This window comes from Hemitrygon akajei, chromosome 11 (assembly GCF_048418815.1).
Source record: "Hemitrygon akajei chromosome 11, sHemAka1.3, whole genome shotgun sequence".
NCBI lineage: Eukaryota > Metazoa > Chordata > Chondrichthyes > Myliobatiformes > Dasyatidae > Hemitrygon > Hemitrygon akajei.
In genome coordinates this window covers 174812916-174837017 of record NC_133134.1, presented here as the reverse complement: position 1 = coordinate 174837017, position 24102 = coordinate 174812916, and the positions used below count along the sequence as shown (strand labels likewise).

The 24102-nt window shown below is 40.1% G+C and overlaps 1 protein-coding gene across 1 annotated transcript in view; it reads left to right on the top strand.

Annotated features, from left to right (window-relative positions):
- The first annotated feature begins 5286 nt into the window (after nt 1–5286).
- The window catches only part of ahcy (adenosylhomocysteinase), a 90063-nt gene continuing 71247 nt past the window's right edge, over nt 5287–24102 (top strand). The window contains exon 1 of the mRNA XM_073062307.1: nt 5287–5444. Within this exon, the coding sequence (XP_072918408.1) occupies nt 5417–5444 (28 nt within the window). The 5' untranslated portion in view covers nt 5287–5416. The remainder of the gene's footprint in view (nt 5445–24102) is intronic.

Genomic DNA, 24102 nt, shown 5'->3' with positions numbered 1-24102 from the left:
CATAACCTTCCTCTTGACTAGGGTTTTTTTCTTTTTTTTTCTCTTCTTTTCGGTCCCTTGCTTTCAGCTCCCTTTTTTTTTCTGGTAGTAGGCATTATTATCCTCTGTTGCTAAGTGCATTCACAGTCTGGGAGTTTGACTGTCCTGATTTATACTCTCTATATTGTGTGGTGGTTGGTCTGGAGTTGTTGTTGTTTTTTTCTTGTGTTGTGGGGCTTGGGGAGGACACTAAGCTCACTTGTCTTTAATTTAGGTGCTTTTTTGTTAAATTCTCTTCCTTTGTAGCATATTGTTATTGTATGCTTAATTTTGCACTGTATTAATGCTCCTCATTGGGATTTGGGGTTTTTAATTTTGTAAAATGTTTTGAAAAACTAATTTAAAAAATTTTTAAAAAAAGAAGTTCCTCCTCATCTCTGTCCTAAATCTACTCCCATGAATCCTGAGGCTATGTTCCCTAGTTCTAGTCTCACTTACCAGTGGAAACAATTTTCCTGCTTCTATCTTATCTATCCCTTTCATAATTTTATATGTTTCTATAGAGATCTTTTCATTCATCTGAATTCCAGCGAGTACAGTTCCAGGTGACTCAATCTCTCCTCATCGTCTAACCCCCTCATCTCTGGAATCAACCTGGTGAACCTCCTCTACAGCACCTCCAAAGCCAGTATATCTTTCCTCAAGTAAGGGGACCAAAACTGCACACAGTACTCCAGGTGCGGCATGATCCTTACTCTGTACAGTTGCAGCATAACCTCTCTGTTCTTAAATTCAATCCCTCTAGCAATGAAGGCCAACATTCCATTTGCCTTCTTGATAGCCTGCTGCACCTGCAAACCAACCTTTTGTGATTCATGCACAAGCATTCCCAAGTCCCTCTGCACAGTAGCACGCTGCAATATTTTACCATTTAAATAATAATCTGTTCTTCAATTTTTCCTTCCAAAGTGGATGACCTCACATTTACCAAGAATGTACTCCATCTGCCAGACCCTTGCCTACTCACTTAACCTATCTATATCTCTCTGCAGACTTTCCGTATCTTCTGCACTATTTGTTTTTCCACTCGATTCAGTATCATCAGTAAACTTAGATACACTACACTTGGTCCCCTCTTCCAGATCGTTAATGTATATCATGAACAGTTACAGGCCCAGCACTGACCCCTGTGACACACCGCTCACCACTGATTGCCAACCAGAGTAACACCCATGTATCCCAACTCTCTGCTTTCTATTAGTTAACCAATCCTCTATCCATGCTAATACATCACCCCCAACTCTATGCATCCTTATCTTATGGATAAGTCTTTTATATAGCACCTTATCGAATGCCTTCTGGAAGTCCAATTAAACAATGTCCATCTGTTCCCCTCTATCCACTGGCTTATTATATCCTCAAACTCCAGTAAGTTGGTTAAACAGGACCTGCTTTTGCTGAATCCATGCTGTGTCTGCCTGATGGATCCATTTCTTTCCAGATACCTCACTATTTCTTCTTTAATGTTAGCTTCAAGCATTTTTCCAACTACAGATGTTAAACTAACTGACCTGCTTTTTTGTCTACATCCTTTTTTGAACAGTGGTGTAGCATTCATCATCTTCCAATCCACCAGGACCTGTCCAGAGTCCAGAGAAATTTGGTAAATTATCACCAAAGCCTCTACTATAACTTCTGCCATTTCCTTCCGTACCCTGGGATGCATTCCATCAGGACCAGGAGACTTGTCTATCTTCCAGCGCATAACTTTGCTCAGCACCACCTATATAACCATATAACAATCACAGCACGGAAACAGGCCATTCCAGCCCTCCAAGTCCATGCCGAACTCTTAATCTCACCTAGTCCCACCTACCCGCACTCAGCCCATAACCCTCCACTCCTTTCCTGTCCATATACCTATCCAATTTTACCTTAAATGACACAACTGAACTGGCCTCTACTACTTCTACAGGAAGCTCATTCCACACAGCTATCACTCTCTGAGTAAAGAAATACCCCCTCGTGTTTCCCTTAAACTTTTGCCCCCTAACTCTCAAATCATGTCCTCTCGTTTGAATCTCCCCTACTCTCAATGGAAACAGCCTATTCACGTCAACTCTATCTATCCCTCTCAACATTTTAAATACCTCGATCAAATCCCCCCTCAACCTTCTACGCTCCGATGAATAGAGACCTAACTTGTTCAACCTTTCTCTGTAACTTAAGTGCTGAAACCCAGGTAACATCCTAGTAAATCGTCTCTGCACTCTCTCTAATTTATTGATATCTTTCCTATAATTCGGTGACCAGAACTGTACACAATATTCCAAATTTGGCCTTACCAATGCCTTGTACAATTTTAACATTACATCCCGACTTCTGTACTCAATGCTCTGATTTATAAAGGCCAGCGTTCCAAAAGCCTTCTTCACCACCCTATCTACATGAGACTCCACCTTCAGGGAACTATGCACTGTTATTCCTAGATCTCTCTGTTCCACTGCATTCCTCAATGCCCTACCATTTACCCTGTATGTTCTATTTGGATTATTCCTGCCAAAATGTAGAACCTCACACTTCTCAGCATTAAACTCCATCTGCCAACGTTCAGCCCATTCTTCTAACCGGCATAAATCTCCCTGCAAGCTTTGAAAACCCACCTCATTATCCACAACACCTCCTACCTTAGTATCATCAGCATACTTACTAATCCAATTTACCACCCCATCATCCAGATCATTTATGTATATTACAAACAACATTGGGCCCAAAACAGATCCCTGAGGCACCCCGCTAGTCACCGGCCTCCATCCCGATAAACAATTATCCACCACTACTCTCTGGCATCTCCCATCTAGCCACTGTTGAATCCATTTTATTACTCCAGCATTAATACCTAACGACTGAACCTTCTTAACTAACCTTCCATGTGGAACTTTGTCAAAGGCCTTGCTGAAGTCCATATAGACTACATCCACTGCCTTACCCTCGTCAACATTCCTTGTAACTACTTCAAAAAATTCAATAAGGTTTGTCAAACATGACCTTCCACGCACAAATCCATGCTGGCTACTCCTAATCAGATCCTGTCTATCCAGATAATTATAAATACTATCTCTAAGAATACTTTCCATTAATTTACCCACCACTGATGTCAAACTGACAGGTCTATAATTGCCAGGCTTACTTCTAGAACCCTTTTTAAACAATGGAACCACATGAGCAATACGCCAATCCTCCGGCACAATCCCCGTTTCTAATGACATCTGAAAGATCTCCGTCAGAGCTCCTGCTATCTCTACACAAACTTCCCTCAAGGTCCTGGGGAATATCTGGTCAGGACCCGGAGATTTATCCACTTTTAAATTTCTTAAAAGCGCCAGTACTTCCACCTCTTTAATTGTCATAGGTTCCATAACTTCCTTACTTGTTTCCCACACCTTACACCATTCAATATCCTTCTCCTTAGTGAATACCGAAGAGAAGAAATCGTTCAAAATCTCTCCCATCTCCCTCGGCTCCACACATAGCTGACCACCCTGATTCTCTAAGGGACCAATTTTATCCCTCACTATCCTCTTGCTTTTAATATAACTGTAGAAGCCTTTCGGATTTACTTCCACCTTATTTGCCAAACCAAACTCGTAACTTCTTTTAGCTTTTCTAATCTCTTTTTTAAGTTTCCTTTTACATTCTTTATATTCCTCGAGCAATTCCTTTACTCCATGCTGCCTATATCTATTGTAGACATCCCTCTTTTTTTGAACCAAGTTTCTAATATCCCTTGAAAACCATGGCGCTTTCAAACCTTTAACCTTTCCTTTCAACCGAACAGGAACATAAAGATTCTGTACCCTCATTATTTCACCCTTAAATGACCTCCATTTCTCTATTACATCCTTCCCATAAAACAACTTGACCCAATCCACTCTCTCTAAATCCCTGCGCATCTCCTCAAAGTTAGCCTTTCTCCAATCAAAAATCTCAACTCTAGGTCCAGTCATGTCCTTCTCCATAATTATATTGAAGCTAATGCTATTGTGATCACTGGACCCGAAGTGCTCCCCAACACATACATCTGTCAGCTGACCTATCGCATTCCCTAACAGGAGATCCAACACTGCCCCATCTCTAGTCGGTACTTCTATGTATTGTTGCAAAAAACTATCCTGCACACATTTCACAAACTCTAAACCATCCAGCCCTTTTACAGAATGAGCTTCCCAATCTATGTGTGGAAAATTAAAATCTCCCACAATCACCACCTTGTGTTTACTACAAATATCTGCTATCTCCTTACACATTTGCTGTTCCAACTCACGCTCCCCATTAGGTGGCCTATAATAAACTCCTATCAGTGTTACTACACCTTTCCCATTCCTCAATTCCACCCAAATAGTCTCCCTAGAGGAACTCTGTAATCTATCCTTCCAAAGCACCGCCATAAGATTTTCTCGGACAAGCAATGCAACACCTCCTCCTCTGGCCCCTCCTACTCTATCACACCTGAAGCAACTAAATCCAGGAATATTTAGTTGCCAATCACACCCTTCCTGCAACCATGTTTCACTAATAGCTACAACATCATAATTCCAGGTATCAATCCACACTTTAAGCTCATCCACCTTTCTTACAATGCTCCTAGCATTAAAATAGATACATTTAAGATACTCTCCACCTCCTCCTCTCTTTTCATCCCTAGCAATGCATTCAAATTTATTATCCTTTTCTTTCTTCTCCCCTACAACTTCGGGCTGTGTGGTGGAAAGTGCGTTGATTGTCTACAGACTGATATGGGAACACCAATGTCTTTGAACAGAAAATTTCCCATAGATGCTGCCCGGCCTGCTGAGTTCCTCCAGCATTTTGTGTATGTTGCTTGGATCTCCAGCATCTGCAGATTTTCATTAGCTTGTGAGCGACCTTGATGTGGTTTGAGCTGAATCTGGTAGCGGACTCAGCACACATCCCTAGATGGCACCAGTTCTCAGCGTGATAGAGCTCGAGATGTTGGGTGCCAAGAATAGTTTACCCACAAGGCTTAAAGGAATGATTATATTAAACGCCGAGCTAAAGTCGATGAACAACATCCTGGCGTATGGGGCATCGCTTTCTTTGGTGAGACAGGACAGCGCAGACGACCCTCCGCACCTTCCGACTAGTGCGGAAGTACCTGTAGTTACCGATAAGAACGGCCGTTCCGTTCCGTTCCGTTCCCTCCCTCCGCCACCCTTATCGCATCATCAACACCCTCTCGCTCCCAACCAATAAGAAGAGGACGGATGGGCGGGGCTGCCATGTCCCTCCCCTCCGGGGATTCTGGGAACGCTTGCTGGTTATAAGTGGTAGCCGGCGTGACTCCGCTCTCTCCGCTGCTGGGTCTGCAGATTCCGAGCATTTTCTGCTGTCGTCTTGTTGCCGTTGTCTCCCAATCATGTCCGACAAGCTCCCCTACAAAGTCGGTAAGGAGGGGTTCGGCACCGACCTATCGGCCCTGTGGTCGCTATCTGGTGTTCCGGGATCGCGGGTGGGGACTGCAGGAGGGGATGAGTCCGGTGTTGTGGAGAGCTAGTCAACTTTTTACAAGTGGCTTGTGAATATTTGCAGTGACCAATGTTCAGCAGGTAAGGGAGAGAGGTAGATTGGAGGCATATATTTTTTCAGTCTGAGTTTTCATTTGACCTGTGTATATTCTTCAGTGGTTATACTTCCTATATTGTACTGACATAAGGCGCTTTCAGAAAGAGTGGAGGAACGAGGCTGCAGGTGTTGCAATCTGATGCAATGAACAATCGGCAGGTTGAATACAATCCGTTCTGAGGGTGAGGAATTCTTGATATTTGTTCAAGTGACAGCCCTAAATCGGAGCTAAGAGTGTAGAGTGAAGTTAGATACCTGGGCTGGGGAAGGTATTTGAAACGTTAGCCTTCACTATATTGAAAATTAAGTGCTAAGTCGCTGAAGTTGTACAAGAAGCTGCTGAGGCTGTCCGTGGAGCTCTTTGAACAAATATGGTGAAGTGATAAGAAAACGTCATTAAACTGGAAAGCAGGTTGACAAGAATGTTGCTGGGGTTTGATGCCTGAGTTATTAGGTGAGGTTGAGCAGGTTAAAATGTTATTCTTTGTGTAGGGGACTGAGGGTGTCCCTGTAGGTGTACGTAACCTTGCGAGGCTTTGAAAAGATGATTACTCTGTTGCTTACCCAGGGGTAAGAATCAAAAGCAGAGTGCTATGATTTAAGTGAGGGGGGACAGATTTAATCATGATTTGAGGTGAAACTGCTTGACATGGGTGGTGAGTGAAGAAGTAAATATTATTATATAACCATATAACAATTACAGCACGGAAACAGGCCAACTCGGCCCTTCTGGTCCGTTCCGAACGCTTACTCTCACCATCCCACTGACCCGCACTCAGCCCATAACCATCCATTCCTTTCCTGTCCATATACCTATCCAATTTTACTTTAAATGACAATACTGAACCTGCCTCTACCACTTCTACTGGAAGCTCGTTCCACACAGCTACCACTCTCTGAGTAAAGAAATTCCCCCTCGTGTTAAACTTTTGCCCCCTAACTCTCAACTCATGTCCTCTTGTTTGAATCTCCCCTACTCTCAATGGAAAAAGCCTATCCATGTCAACTCTATCTATCCCCCTCATAATTTTAAATACCTCTATTAAGTCCCCACTTAACCTTCTACGCTCCAAAGAATAAAGACCTAACTTGTTCAACCTTTCCCTGTAACTTAGGTGTTGAAACCCAGGTAACATTCTAAATCTTCTCTGTACTCTCTCTATTTTGTTGACATCTTTCCTATAATTTGGTGACCAGAACTGTACACAATACTCCAAATTCAGCCTTACCAATGCCTTGTACAATTTTAATATTACATCCCAACTCCTATACTCAATGCTCTGGTTTATAAAGGCCAGCATACCAAAAGCTTTCTTCACAAAATAAAAACAAAATGCTGGCAGAACTCAGTAGGCTAGACAGCATCTATGGGAGGAGGTAGTGACGATGTTTTGGGCCGAAACCTTTCATCAGGAGGGTTTCTTCACAACCCTATCCACATGAGATTCCACCTTCAGGGAACTATGCACCATTACTCCTAGATCACTCTGTTCTACTGCATTCTTCAGTGCCCTTCCATTTACCATGTATGTCCTATTTGGATTATTCCTCCCAAAATGTGGCACCTCACACTTATCAGCATTAAACTCCATCTGCCATTGTTCAGCCCACTCTTCTAACTGGCTTAAATCTCTCTGCAAGCTTTGAAAACCTACTTCATTATCCACAACACCACCTATCAACACAATCTGCATACTTACTAATCCAGTATACCACCCCATCATCCAGATCATTAATGTATATGACAAACAACATTGGACCCAGTACAGATCCCTGAGGCACACCACTAGTCACCGGCCTCCAACCTGACAAACAGTTATCCACCACTACTCTCTGGCATCTCCCATCCAGCCACTGTTGAATCCATTTTACTACTTTAATATTACAAACCCCATTTCCAGAAAAGTTGGGATATTTTTCAAAATGCAATAAAAACAAAAATCTGTGATATGTTAATTCATATAACCTTGATTTAACTGACAAAAGTACAAAGAAAAGCTTTTCAACTTAATTGTATTTTGTAAATATGCACAAATTTAGAATTTGATGGCTGCAACACACTCAACAAAAGTTGGGACAGAGGCACGTTTACCATTGTGTTACATCACCTTTCCTTTTAATAACACTTTTTAATCATTTTGAAACTGAGGATACTAATTGTAGTAGATTTTCAATTGGAAACTTTGTCCATTCTTGCTTGATATAAGACTTCAGCTGCTCAACGTGATCTCTGTTGTCTGATTCTCCTCTTCATGATGCGCCATACATTTTCAATAGGAGATAGATCTGGACTGGCAGCAGGCCAGTCAAGCACACGCACTCTGTGTCTACAAAGCCACGCTGTTGTAGCCTGTGCAGAATGTGGTCTGGCATTGTCCTGCTGAAATAAGCATGGACGTCCCGGGAAGAGACGTCGCCTTGATGGCAACATATGTCTCTCTGAAATCCTAATATACGCCTCAGAGTCAATGGTACCTTCACATACATGCAACTCACCCATGCCGTGGGCACTGATGCACCCCCATACCATCACAGATGCTGGCTTTTGCACCTTCTGCTGATGGCAATCAGGATGGTTTGTTTTCATCTTTGGCACGGAGAACTCGATGCCCCTTTTTTCCAAAAACTAGCTGAAATGTGGACTCATCTGACCATAGCACACGGTTCCAAAGTCTTTCGGTACATCTGAGATGAGCTCGGGCCCAGAGAACTCACCGGCATTTCTGCATAGAGTTGATGTATGGCTTCCTCCTTGCATAATACAGTTTCAAGTTGCATTTCTGGATGCAGTGACTGACTGTGTTAAATGATGGTTTTCCGAAGTACTCCCGAGCTCAGGTGGCTATAATTATTACAGTAGCATGACAGTTTCTTAGGCAGTGCAGCCTGAGGGCTGGAAGATCACGCGCATTCAACAGTGGTTTCAGAGCTTTCCCTTTACGCACTGAAATGTCTCTGAATCTTTTCACAATATTATGTACTGTAGATGTTGAAAGGCCTAAATTCTCTGCAATTTTGCATTGGGAAATGTTCCTTTTGAACTGACTAATAATTCTCTCTCGAATTTTGGCACAAAGGGGTGAGCCACGACCCATTCTTGTTTGCAAAGACTGAACCTTTGATGGACGCTACTTTTATACCCAGTCATGATACCTCACCTGCTACCAATTAGCCTGCTTAATGTGGAGTCTTCCAAACCAGTGTTAATTGAATATTCTGTGTACTTTTCAATCTTATTTTAACTCTGTCCCAACTTTTGTTGAGTGTGTTGCAGCCATCAAATTCTAAATTTGTGTATATTTACAAAATGCAATTAAGTTGGTCAGTAAAACTATTGAAAATCTTTTCTTTGTACTTTTGTCAGTTAAAGGTTCACGTGAATTAACATATCACAGATTTTTGTTTTTATTGCATTTTGGAAAATATCCCAACTTTTCTGGAAATGGGGTTTGTAATACGTAACGATTGAACCTTTCTAACTAACCTTCCGTGTGGAACCTTGTCAAAGGCCTTACTGAAGTCCATATAGACAACATCCATTGCTTTACCCTCATCAACTTTCCTAGTAACCTCTTCAAAAAATTCAATAAGATTTGTCAAACATGACCTTCCACGCACAAATCCATGTTGACTGTTCCTAATCAGACCCTGTCTATCATGGTAATTATATATACCATTTATAAGAATGCTTTCCATTAACTTACCCACCACTGACGTCAAACTGACAGGCCTATAATTGCTAGGTTTACTCTTAGAACCCTTTTTAAACAATGGAACCACATGAGTAGTACACCAATCCTCCGGCACCATCCCCATTTCTAATGACATTTGAAGTATTTCTGTCAGAGCCCCTGCTATTTCCACACTAACTTCTCTCAAGGTCCTAGGGAATATCCTGTCAGGACCCAGAGATTTATCCACTTTTATATTCCTTAAAAGTGCCAGTACTTCCTCCTCTTTAATCCTCGTAGTTCCCATAACTTCCCTACTTGTTTCCCTTACCTTACACAATTCAACATCCTTCTCCTTAGTGAATACCGAAGAAAAGAAATTGTTCAAATTATTGACAGTAAATACTATACATGTCATCTGTACATACAGCCCTGAGATTCATTTTTTGCAGACATATTCAACAAATCAAAAGTAACTATAAAAGAATCAATGTAAGATAAAGTGCAGAAGATATCTAGCTGTTCCAATGCTAATATAATAATAAATAACAACAATATCAAATAACAAAATAGAGTCCTTAAAGTGAGAGAGTTGGTGGTGGAGCATCTCAATGGATGGGTAAGTGAGTGTAGTTATCCCTTTTTGTTCAAGAGCTGACACAGTGACATTTAAGAGACAGTTTGGATGAGTGCATGGGTAGGGAAGTTTTTGAGGGATATGGGCCAATGGTATGGTTAAGCTGAGTTGAAGGATCGATTTCAGTGTTGTAGATCGATTTCATATCATTTCACCTATTGTGAAATAGGGTTAATAGCTGTTTGGTAGACTTGGGGAAAGATGGTGCAGAGGTCAAGTCAGTTAAGAGATCAGATGGGGACAGATAGTCCATGAGTCAGTAGGGTTGGTCGGTACCATCTGAGGGGTCTAATGCTCATAGTGATTTTTGGCAAGGTATACATCTCTAGACCTTAGAAAATATGTGATAGCATTGCACCAGTGGTAGCTTTGTGTGCTATCATGCATTTTATAACACTACCCTAAAGTAAGCATTTCTGAAAAGTGGCCAATATAAAGTACAACATATATATTTAACCTAGTGGTATTTTGTCATCAGTGATCCCGCAACATTGTAATTTGTCACAATGATAGCTGAGTTCAAGCACTTTTCATCAAATGTTGTTATAAAATTCTACATTGAAAACTGTCATTGGTGGCACTCGCAGTACAGTGCCCAATTTCAGTAGAGTGAATCATTTCATTTCCAGAAAAATATTTGTTTTTTTTGGAAAAGTCCATAAAAAACCTAGGACACATATAATTGCATAGATTTGTAGAGAGTTTATTCAGGAATTCAAATAAGTAATCACTTTTTGTATATATTCCATATTAACATCAGTACAGCAGAGAATGTTATCCCCCCAAGGTAAAAAACCTCATTTGGATAGATTTCTGGAGTTTTATCAATAGCATGATATTTTCTATATTGTTGTATCAAATCAAAGCAATCTAAAGCTTTTGTCATAGCATATAGAATTACAGTACAATAATTCAAACGTGGGGTTCCACACAGCCATAACCATTTGGTTGTAAAATGAATATATTTAATCAGACTGCTTTCCATACTTTCATAACCTATTAATAACCATAATAATTTTCCAAGTCTTCGACATCTTCATCTGAACTTTCCACACACTCTGAGGTGGATGCCTGGTTCTCACAGTCTGCCAGTCTACACATGTCAGTACACCTGAGGCCATTTGCAACACACATACATCTTGGGAGTGAACATTTTTTGGACAGTTACAGGTCAGTAGATCCAGGACAGCATCGGGTGCTGGCTGGCCTTCCATCCAGTGCACCACCAACTGTCAGCTTCCTTTTCTCTCTCCATCTTCCATCCTCTGCCAACAAGGCTTGGCACTTGTGAGTCCTTCTCCAAACATCTTCTCCATACACCAGCCTGGTAGTTGGCTTGCTGTGCATGTTTTGTTAAGCAGTCCTTGCATGGTGGGAGTTGATGACTTTTGATTTCACCTTTTTTGGCACAGAAAAGGTGATACCTGAGCTCATTGACCTTGGTGGTTGATGCTTTTGGGGCATACAGGAGACATGTAAATGCCTCCAGTATGTCCATCAGTTCTTGGGAGAGGTCCCATTCCTGACCCAACTTTAAGAATGTGTCCTGAGTTTCTTTGTTACTGGTCAGAAGTTTTAGGGCACTTGTTTTCCCTTTGCCTGCAAAAGTGCTTACGGTGTCATATCCTGTATATGCGTGCAACCTGATGAGAACCCTACAGGGAGTCAGCAGGAGACGCTCATGGAGTGAGCACTGTTTCAGATTCGCTCCATAACCTTTACTTTTTTTAACCTATGATCACCCTTATTTAACTTACTTTTACGTACACCAAAAGATTCTTGCTACTTTTTTGGACATCTTTAAGAGTTTATTGTGAATTTTGAAGAAATGAATACAGAAATGGCTCTTAGATCTAAAGGGCGAGAACCTGGGAAAGACTAATGGGAACGGGAAGAAGAAGTTTAATGCTGAGAAGTGTGAGGTTCTACATTTTGGCAGGAATAATCCAAATAGAACATACAGGGTAAATGGTAGGGCATTGAGGAATGCAGTGGAACAGAGAGATCTAGGAATAACAGTGCATAGTTCCCTGAAGGTGGAGTCTCATGTAGATAGGGTGGTGAAGAAGGCTTTTGGAACGCTGGCCTTTATAAATCAGAGCATTGAGTACAGAAGTTGGGATGTAATGTTAAAATTGTACAAGGCATTGGTAAGGCCAAATTTGGAATATTGTGTACAGTTCTGGTCACCGAATTATAGGAAAGATATCAATAAATTAGAGAGAGTGCAGAGACGATTTACTAGGATGTTACCTGGGTTTCAGCACTTAAGTTACAGAGAAAGGTTGAACAAGTTAGGTCTCTATTCATTGGAGCGTAGAAGGTTGAGGGGGGATTTGATCGAGGTATTTAAAATGTTGAGAGGGATAGATAGAGTTGACGTGAATAGGCTGTTTCCATTGAGAGTAGGGGAGATTCAAACGAGAGGACATGATTTGAGAGTTAGGGGGCAAAAGTTTAAGGGAAACACGAGGGGGTATTTCTTTACTCAGAGAGTGATAGCTGTGTGGAATGAGCTTCCTGTAGAAGTAGTAGAGGCCAGTTCAGTTGTGTCATTTAAGGTAAAATTGGATAGGTATATGGACAGGAAAGGAGTGGAGGGTTATGGGCTGAGTGCGGGTAGGTGGGACTAGGTGAGATTAAGAGTTTGGCATGGACTAGGAGGGCCGAGATGGCCTGTTTCCGTTCTGTGATTGTTATATGGTTATAAGAAAAAGACCGATCCTAAGCGCACTGAATTGACTTATGAAATGTTATTGGAGGTTTTAAATGAAAAATTTGAAGAACAACGACAAATTTTCAAACAAGATATAAAAGCCTTTCAGGGTTATATGGATAAGATGAATTCAGTAGTTAACCAGCAGCAAGCTTTAATCGCAACTTTGCAAGAGGACGCTTGGAAGCGAGACTTGATAATCGAAAAACTGGAGCAGAAATGATCTTCGACAATTAAACAGGTGGAAACACTTAAAGCCAAAAGTGTCGACTTTGAGAATCGGTCCAGAAGACAGAACTTACGCATACTTGGTCTCCCAGAAGGTATTGAACAAGGGGACCCCTCGAAGTACTTTGCTCAACTTTTAAAGGATGCGTTCCCTTCTGTATTCCCAGACAGTCCTCCGTTACTCGACCGCGCTCACAGAATTATGCGTCGATTACCAAGTGCTTCAGCTAAACCACCGGTTGTGATTGTCCGTTTTCATTATGTGCATGTTAAAGAGCAACTTAATCGTGTGGCTCGGCGTGTAGGGATGGTCAAATTTCAAGAATTCAATTTTCGATTAGTGGAGGATTTTAGTCCAGAAGTAATGAAGGCAAGGCTTTTTAAACCTCTGATGTCGGAATGTTATGAAAAAAATCTAAAACCTGCGCTCTTATACCCTGTGAAGCTCAGAATCTCCCCTCCCAATGCATCACGGCGTGTTTTTTTTCCTACATCTGAAGCGAGAAGCTTCTGAATGAGAACTTCCCTACTGCTGCGGATTCTCATCTCTAATAAATGAGTGATTTTGATCGTTGCAAGATGGTTTTTGTTTCCAAAACCAGATTTTGTTTCTGGCTATTGGTGTAGGTTTACTCTATATTTTATACTCGAGTTAAAGTTTTTTTTTGATGTACTAATCTTTTTATTTTACTTACTTCAATCACTGTACTTTAGCTTTGGTCATTATTATTAATCCTTCAAAGGTGAATTTTTTTTTACTAAGATGGCGGTTTCTTCTCTAAAATATTTTTGCCTTTTTTTTATTTCGCCATTTTTTTTCTCTCGTCTTCTTCCTATAATGCATTTCTTATCACAGTTTAAATTTTTTTTTGGTTTGTTTGGGTTTTAACCCGATTTATAAGTTACTAGTGATTATATTCTTTTTGTTTTTTTACTAGCAATTATATTAAGAAATTTGGTTTTAGTATAGTGATTATTATTTCTTTAGAGTTTGGGTGGATCTTTTTTATCCTTTATATATGGAGTTGCCTTCTGCTGATATGGGGGTAGATTTAGTTTCATTTCTCTTTTTTCCCAGCCTTTTTCTGGCTGGGGAGGTCTTTTCTCCTCTTGGGTGGGGGGTCTTTTTCTAAATCTTATGTTCTTTACATCAGTTTTTTTTAGTTTCTTCATTTGGGCTGATTTTAAACTACTAAAATGTCCGCGATGTCGTCACTTCCGGGTCCGCCCCTTATTTTTGTTCCTCTTCCGGGTGCATGAGTTCATAATTTGGTTAACCCTTTATATACCAAAGGGTTGATTTCAGAAATATGGCTCAGACCATTAATTTTGTCTTTTGGAATACTAATGGCTTAAACCATCAGATTAAACGGAAAAAGCTTTTCAAAGTATTCCAAAGACTCAATGCACATATTATTTTTGTACAAGAAACTCATGTGAGGAAAGAGGATAATTATCACTTTTTTAGGTTTTGGAGGGGTCAACAGTACCATTTGAATTCGAATGCTAAAGTAAAGGGAGTTTCAATTTTTATTGACTCCTCTATTGCATTTGTCCAACACGATATCTTTTCGGATCCAAATGGTAGATTTTTGTTAATTACTGGCTTACTTTTTAACAAAAAGGTTGCTATGGTTAATGTTTATGCTCCAAATGTGGATTATCCCGATTTTTTTTAAAGTCCTTATTCTCTACCTAATCTAAATGAATATAATTTAATAATGGGTGGTGACTTTAATTGTTGTTTAAATCCTTTGTTGGACAGATCTATATCTACTCAGACTTTACCTAATAAGTCAGCCACCTATATTAACTCTTTTTTGACTGATAATGGAATTTTTGATATTTGGAGATTTCGGCATTCTAAGGACAAAGAGTTTTCATTTTTCTCACATGTTTATCATTCCTACTTGAGAATTGATTATTTTTTTATTGACTCTTGTTTTATTCCATCGGTAATTGGTTGTAATTATGATATTATAGCCATCTCTGACCATGCTCCATTAAAACTTTCTATTAAATTTACGGATACAGCTTCTAGTGCTAGACAATGGCGATTTGATTCTACCTTACTGCAAGATCCGGATTTTATTAAATTTATGAAGGAACAGATCGATTTCTTCTTTTCAACTAATTCCACGGATGATATTTCTTGCGGAACAATTTGGGACACTTTTAAAGCATATATACGTGGACAGATTATCTCCTACTCCGTTGGTCTGAGAAAACGCATTAAGAAGGAAATTCTTTTATTGGTTAATAAAATTAAAGAGATTGACAAGAAATATTCGATTACTCCTAGTAAGGAGCTTTACAAACAAAGGGTTGAACTTCAAATGGAACATAGTTTATTACTTACATCTTCGATTGAAAATCAATTAATGAAAACCAGATCTGATTTTTATATACATAGTGATAAATCGGGTAAACTGTTAGCTGGTCAATTGAAGAATGCTTTGGTTAAACGTCAAATTACTAAGATTCGTCAGCAGAATGGGGATTTGACAGTTAACCATGATGAGATAAACAAATCATTTCAAGATTTTTATACCTCCCTGTATCATTCTGAATTCTCTCATGATTATAATACCATGTGTGATTTTCTTGGGAAATTGAATTTTCCAAAATTATTATCAGATGATCTTTCAATATTAGAAACTCCTATTACGGATGCAGAAATTAAAGGGGTTATTTCCTCTATGAATTCTGGGAAGGCACCAGGTCCAGATGGGTATACAGTAGAATTTTAAAAATGTTTTTCCATTACTCCTTCTCCTTGGTTATGCAGGGTTTTTGAAGAAGCAATTAGATTGGGTAATCTGCCACAATCTTTTTATAGAGCTTCCATTTCTTTAATATTGAAGAAAGATAAAGACCCTACTGACTGTGCATCCTATAGACCAATATCTTTACTGAATGTAGATTCCAAGATCTTTTCCAAGTTACTGGCATCCAGGCTGGAGAAGGTATTGCCTCAAATTATCTCGGAAGATCAAACTGGTTTTATTAAAAATTGCTATTTTTTTCAATGTTAGGAGATTATTGAATATTGTTTATACTCCTTCACATAGCACATGTGTCATTTCACTCCTTCACATGTGTCATTTCACTAGATGCGGAGAAAGCATTTGATAGAGTTGAATGGCCATACTTATTTACTGTGCTTGAGAAGTTTAATTTTAGTCCGGCATTCATTTCCTGGATTAAACTGATATATCATACTCCAGTAGCCTCGGTGCTTACTACCAATCAAAGATCTCCCTTTTTTCGTTTATTTCGGGGTACTAGACAAGGCTGTCCTCAGTCCATTATTATTTGATATTGCTTTAGAACCCTTGGCAATTGCTATCAGAGAATCACAGAACATTTTTGGCATTAATCGTGGGATGGATATACATAAGCTATCATTATATGCAGATGATTTATTATTATTTATTTCTGATCCTGAGAAATCCATTCCTGCAGTTATATCATTGTTGGCTCAATTTAATAATTTTTCCAGGTATAAATTAAATCTTAATAAGAGTGAATTGTTTCCTTTTAAATAGACAGGTTCCAATTTATGGAAATTTACCTTTTAAATTAGTTAATGACTCTTTTATTTACTTAGGGATTAAAATCACAAAAAACTATAAGGACTTATTTAAGGTTAATTTTTTACCCCTAATCGATCAGATTAAATGTTTGTTTACTAAATGGTCACCAGTATCTTTATCTCTGATAGGTCGGATTAATGCTATTAAGATGGTTATTTTACCCAAGTTTTTATATATATTTCAAGCGGTACTAATTTTTATTCCGAAATCTTTTTTTTGCTAATGTTGATTCAAAAATTTCCTCATATATGGCAGAATAAAAATCCTAGATTAGGTAAAAAAAAATATTTACAGAAGGCAAGGAAGGAAGGTGGATTGGCATTGCCTAATTTTAGATTTTATTATTGGGCAGTTAATATCCGATATTTGATATGTTGGTTAAAGGATTGGGATTTATCTTTTAGCCCTCATTGGGTGAACCTGGAAATTAAATCTGTACAAGGATTTTCATTGGGTTCTATTTTAGGGTCTTCTCTTCCCTTTGCTCTTTCTAAATTGCAGAAACGAATTGACAATCCGACAGTTAAACATACTTTACGTATATGGTTTCAATTTCGGAAATTTTTTGGGTTGACTCAGTTTGTTTTAAATATTCCTATTGTATCCAATTGCTTTTTTTATCCTATTATAGACCAAGCTTATTCAGCTTGGAAGACTAAAGGATTACTACGATTTTCCGATTTATTTTTGGATAATTGTTTTATGTCTTTTGAACAATTATCTAATAAATATAATTTGCCTAGATTTCATATTTTTAGATATTTACAGATTAGGAATTTCTTAAATACTGAACTTCCTACTTTTCCAAATCTTATGTCTTCAGGTATTTTGGAGAATTTGTTTGAACTAAATCCTTCTCAGAAAGGGCTAATATCAAAACTTTACAATATAATTATGAAGATACGTTCACAGCCCTTCTATAAGATTAAAAATGATTGGGAAAGAGAACTTAACCTTACTATCCCTATTGAGAATTGGGATAAAATTCTTCAGTTAGTTAATTCATCTATATGTGCTAAACATTCATTAATACAGTTTAAGGTTGTGCATAGGGCTCATATGTCCAAGGATAAATTGGCTCATTTTTATTCCTATATAAGTCCTATTTGTGACAGATGTCATTCTGAGATAGTGTCTTTAACTCATATGATCTGGTCGTGTCCGCTTTTGAAAAAATATTGGAAAGACATTTTTGATATTATTTCTACGGTATTGAACATTGATTTACAACCTCATCCTATTACTGCAATTTTTGGTTTACCAATGATGGACTCACTCCATTTATCCTCTTCTGCTTGTCGAATGATTGCATTTCTTACATTAATGGCTAGAAGATCTATTTTGTTGAATTGGAAAGAAATTAATCCTCCTACCGTATTTCATTGGTTTTCTCAAACTATGTTATGTCTAAATTTAGAAAAAATTAGAAGTGTTGTATTTGATACTTCTATTAAATTTGAAAAGATATGGAGACCATTTATTCAATATTTTCATATGATGTAATATGACCCTGTTCCAAGCCTATTTGTTTTTCCAGTTTCGATTTTTTTATATATGTTGAGAGGATCAGAGTTGACGACACTGATAATTTTGTATTTTTGTTGGATATTATAAACAGCCCTTTTTTTTCATTTTTTTTCCTCTTTCTTTTTTCGTTTTTTTCCTTATTAGTTATTAGATTGTTAGATTAGTTTTTTTTGCATAATTTTTTCTTTTTTTCTGTTTTTTAAAAATATATATTATGATATACCTAGGTTTGCCTTGTTTATTTGTTACTTGTATCGTCCATGATTTGGGAATACTCATTTATACTGTAACTATTGCTTATGTATTCTTTCATGTTCAGTTGAAATGTGTATGTTTGTAATCCCATTATCTATGTATCAATTTTATTTTGTTGATATTAATAATAATAATAAAAAGATTGAAAAAGAAAGAAAGAGAACCCTACAAACCTCTATGCCAACAGCGGCAGCAACCTTCCTGATGTCTACAAGCATTGTGCAGGTTCTAGTGCTACGTTACTGGAACAATGGAGCCTCAATCTTGTCACAAAATGCTAAAGACATCTGTGTCTTCTGTGCAAATCACTACAGATTGGTATCCCTTTCTTGTGACATGGGTAGCATGGAGAAGTAGGCGGCCATCTGCTTCTTGACACTGAAGAGCTGACACCACCTCACTGTCTTGAGATGTGATTCTGTAACATTTGTCATTCACAGTTGCATACAGAATCTTCTCCTGTAGCTTTGCTCTGTACTCCGCCTTCCTCCACTCATGAATTATGAAGCTAATGAGACTTTTTGTTATTGACTTTGGTCAGGAAGCTCCTCCACTGCCTCATCATCTGTGTGCCTGTGATACCTTGCAACTCATGACCAGTCTCTTCACCCCGTAGAGATCTTTCACTATTCTTGATGGAGTTCTCCTTGTATGTGTCGAACACAACATCTGTTCTGCTACTCTGATTGCTTTCCCTCAGAGCCACACCCAGAATTATTGTGGCAACATCTTTGAAAGTAACTTGATCACCTTTCACTCTTTGGACCAAGTTCATTCTATCAACCACTGTAGCAGAGTTTCCTGGGAGTTGCGCTACATTTTTCTGCGAGGTTGTGGCTAAAGTAGCTTTATTTGTCTTTCTCAGCGATCCTTCTGGTGTGGACAGGGCCCAGGGCAATGGTCCAAGGGGGTGAGAGGATATCCTCCATATGGGATCTGCGCCCTGTGCCATCACTGTGATGCGTCCAAACAAAGACCTGTCTGCTTTCAAGATGATCGCCCTCCCATTTGATTTTATTTTTCTCTTCTTACACATATCACTGAATGTTTTCAGCTTGTTGGTTTTCATTGGGTCATGGAATTTCTTTGGTGGTGGGTTTTCCTCTAGTCTCTCATCCTTGAAGGTTGCATAACATTGCTCACAAAGATGAGAGACTAGAGGAAAACCCACCAGCAAAGAAATTCCATGATCCAATGTACAACGGAGGGGGGTAATGTTGTGTTTTTTATTCCCAACATTAGTAGGGGGGTATTTTGTTATTTTTTTTCTTTATCTATTTTTCTTTAATCTTTCTTTCTTCGCCTGGACAATCGGGGGGTGGGGGGGGGGGGAGGGAGAGACACATAGCAACACAGAGAATTTTTAAAAAGATTCCCCAAGGTACTATGAAAGTTGAAAAGTTAGTTATTACTATGGACTGGAGTAACCCTGTTAAAAATAATGACTAATTTACTGAATTTTTTAAGTTTTAATGTTAATGGGCTTAATGGACTGGTGAAAAGAAAAAGAATTTTAATATACATTAAGAAAATGAAAATAGATATAGCTTTTAGCTGCATTCCACTTGAAAAAATTACTTAATTTAAGAGATAAATATGAAATATTTCTGAAAATTTGGCGCCCTTACAAAAGATAGGATTAAATATATAGGTTCTCTGAAGATAAGATTATTGGTTATTTGGGGAAATAAATAAATATATATACTAAAGCTATTATGAACTCCATGGAGCATGTGGGGGGGAGAGGTTAGGGGGAGGGGGGAAGGGTTGATAATTTTCTTTCCTTCTGTAACCATTTCAAAATTCAATTTAAAAAAATTATTAAAAAAACATTGCTCACCAATCTTGTATGCCTTCATCAGGTCCGAGGCAATGTCCTTGGGGGCTGCCTTTGCCATAGAAATGCTAATGAAGTCCTGCTTCTCTGCAAGTAGGTTGACCCATTCATGTATAAGGCTAACCGCTGCTGAAACTGCTTCCTCACATTTCTGTATTCTTGGCCACTGTAGCTCCGCATAACAAAGCTCTGATTTGTTGCCTTGCACCATCTCCCTTAACTGTTCCAGGAATGCATTGCGGTGCTCAGCTGTTATGTAGTTATGCTTGATAGCTCCAGCATTCAGGCTGAACCGTGATGTGCCTCCAGGAGTCTGTGTCTTTGTTCACTGTGGCTTCAGTAGTCTGGTCCACAGGGATCTGCCCAAAGGGGTTGTTACTTGACAGCTGCACTGAGAATTGGCCTGTCTTGAAGGCCTCATACACAAAGATTCTTCTCTGGGAGGTCCATCATCTGAGCAAAGTAAGGGGACAGGTAGGTACCTGGCATTATTCATCTTATCATAGGCAAAGTACCATGGGATCATGGTTCTTGTAGCATGGAGGTGCAACTCCCAGTCCCCCTCACGAGAGGCGCGCAGAAGCCCAAGTACTACGTTCTCTGCCATGTCAATATATGATATCTGGAATGCAGCTAGCTCTCCACTGTGTGACGGAGGTGTTCCAGAAAGTCTGTCCACAGGGTTATCAGCTCAGCTAAGAGTGGACTTAGTAGCAGATTGTTCAACTTCTGTTGGTTCAAGTTGCTGGCCATGTTGTTCGCATGGTCTAAGAATGATTTGATCATCCCACTCCTCTCTGGAATGTTGTCCTCAACCCACAATGTGAACTGTGCCCATGCGAGTCTCATCAGTGCTTTATAGATGTACTTGTGGACCCTGACAGCACGATGTAGTGTTTACCATCAAGGACTCCATTGATGGACCCCTTTGTGACAATTCCAGCCTCTATGCATACGTCCTTTAGACCAACATCCAGAAATCGCTTTCCTAGGATGGCTAAGGCATTACATATGGTATGGAATGTCCCCATCCTGAGAAGAATGTTGGAGAAGCACTCTGTGCTTCCAGGCAATTTCAGTGGCTTTTGCACAGAGTGCTTGATTCATGGCTACCACAATTGTTTCTAGATGAAGTTCCTTCTTGATTGGCTCTGATTGGTTCAGAATTTCAAACACTGTGGTCAGTTCTGTGGCTGGTGAATTGATGATTGGCAGATACTCAACAATATCTTGTGAGATTGGTTCTTGGTCCCTGGTGCTGATATTAAAACCAGTCCAGCCTAGGATTGTCTGTTTCTCTGAATCTGTTTGCCTTGGAAGTGTCCACACCAAGTTTTTCTTACAGGCAAGAAGAGCAGCTCCATTGGTTTCCTTGAGATAGTGTGCCTTGGTTGGGAGAGGCTGTGGGCCCACATGTGCACTTGCTACATATACTTGCAGTCCTTGGTCCTCAATGGTGACTGATCTCTGCTTCAGTTTCTCAACTGTGGAAGCTCAGCTCTTGGCAGATGTGGTCCATAGACATTGGCCTGTACCACGATGCCATTGACTATGTGATGTACCTTTCCAGTGAGATTTTACTCATGTCTATCGATATTGTCCCATGCAAGATTGGTGAAGGCATGAGGCTTGATGGAGGCTGGAAGTACAGCTCTGTGGTTGGAGGCTGTTGCTAGCTTTTGGAGACGCAGAGCAGTGTTCCCTTCAAGCTGGGAGTAAGACGCCCCATTCCCAAGCCTTTTCAGTGTTTGGATGAGCTCAGTGTTACCCATCAGTGTTTTTACTGCATAAGGAAGTAGAAGGTGCTTTGGTGGTTTATGTTGACCACATGTCACAGCATAGATCATGTCCTAACTAACCGACTGAACCAGAGCAGTGACCCTCTGTGTTTGGGTCTTGGTGTCAGGATTTCCAGTGAGCAGTTCAACAAGAAGCCGCTCTAGTTGATCTGGTATTGAGGTATGAGCACTGTCTTTCACATCAGATGGATGGAATGGCCAGGGAGTCAGTCATCTCCTGTCTAATAATTGATCTGATATGTGAAGTCTGATCTATGAGTTTGTCGAAATTCATTGCCTTGGCCCTCCAAATTTTGAGTTCCCTCTGTAGAGTTTGATTTTCCAAGACAACGTCCCTTAATGATACACTTTCAGGAACCATTAACAATTTTCCTTTGTCATCTGGAAATATATCTACTGAATTGCCCAGCTCAGATTCCAATTTCCTACGAATGTGCTTCCTTATAGAATCTTGCAGCTGTTACTCCACCAGATAGCATGAAAGATTCAAGTTTCATGACCAAAGAACTGACTTGTACAATCATCTTGTTGGGTATGATATAGTTCTGATTTTTTTCGGCAGTTTGAAGGGGGCACAACTGCTGAAGCGCGTGAAGGTCAGCCTGTTAGACATTGGGAGACTTTAAAAAGCAAGCAGATTGAGAGGGGGAAGGTCATTTCTTCGGCAGTTTGAACGGGGCACGACTGCGCAAGCACGTGAAGGTCGGCCTGTGAGACAGCGGGAGAGTTTTAAAAGCGAGCAGATTAACGGAGCAGGCGACTGAGTAGTGGGAGACAGAGTAGGAAGACTTTGGCTCGAGAGGCTTCAGCGAGCAGAGGCTGAGAACAAGCTAGCTCCCAGTGAGGTAAGGCCAGGTAACCTCCTTTAATTAATCTAATTAACTTAGAAGTAGGTAATGGAGGCGGCAGTTAAGGCAGTCGGGTGCTCCGTTTGCAGTATGTGGGAAGTCAGGGCGAACACAATTGTCCCTGATGACGATACCTGTAAAAGGTGCATCTAGCTGCAGCTCCTGACAAACTGAGTTGGGGAACTGGAGCCGGATGAAATTTGGGTCATTCGTGAGGCAGAGGCAGAAATAGACAGGAGTTTCAAGGAGATAGTCACCCCTAAAAGTCAGGAGACAGGTCGCTGGGTGACTCAGTAGAGGGAAGGGGATAGAGAGAATGAGCACCCTTGTGGCCGTTTCCATCAGTAATAAGTATACCATTTTGGATACTGTTGGTGGGGATGACCTACCAGGGACAAGTTGTAGAGTCACGTCTGGCACCAAGACTAGACCCTCAGCTCAGAAGGGAAGGAGGGAAAAGAGGAGAGCAGTAGTAATAGGGGATTCGATAGGGGGACAGCTAAGAGGTTCTGTGAAAGAGATTGAGAATCCTGGATGGTCTGTTGCCTCCCTGGTGCCAGGGTCCGCGATATCTCGGATCGAGTTCTCCATATTCTCAAGAGGAAGGGTGAGCAGCCAGATGTCGTGGTCCACGTAAGGACCAATGACGTGGGTAGGAAGAAGGAAGAGGTCCTGCAAAGAGAGTTTAGGGAGTTAGGTGCAAAGTTGAAGGACAGGACCTCCAGGATTACAGTCTCAGGATTGCTACCCATGCCGCGTGCTAGTGAGGCTAGAAATAAGAAGAGAATGCAGCTAAATACATGGCTAAGAAACAGGAGGGAGGGCTTCATGTTTCTGTACAATTGGGCTTTGTTCCAGGGAAGGTGGGACCTCTTCCGACAGGATGGGTTGCACCTGAACTGGAGGGGGACTAATATCCTTGTGGGAAGGTTTGCTAGTGCTGCTCTGGGGGGTTTAAACTAGATTTGCAGGGGGAGGGGAACCAGAGCGATGAGCAGATAATGAGGTGGAGGAGGATAAAGGTGATGCAAAAACTGCAAGTATAGTGCATGGAGTAAAGCCAGGTCTAACATATAAAGAGGCTTTGAGGAAAGAGCAGCAGAATAAAGGGTATAAAGGTAGTAAGGTAGAAGGGCTAAAGTGTGTGTACTTCAATGCAAGAAGCATCAGGAACAAAGGTGATAAACTGAGAGCTTGGATACATACATGGAATTATGATGTAGTGGCCATTACAGAGACTTGGCTGGCACCAGGGCAGGAATGGATTCTCAATATTCCTGGATTTCAGTGTTTTAAAAGGGATGGGGGGGGGGGGGAAGGGGAGGAGGAGTGGCATTACCTGTCAAGGATAGTATTACAGCTACAG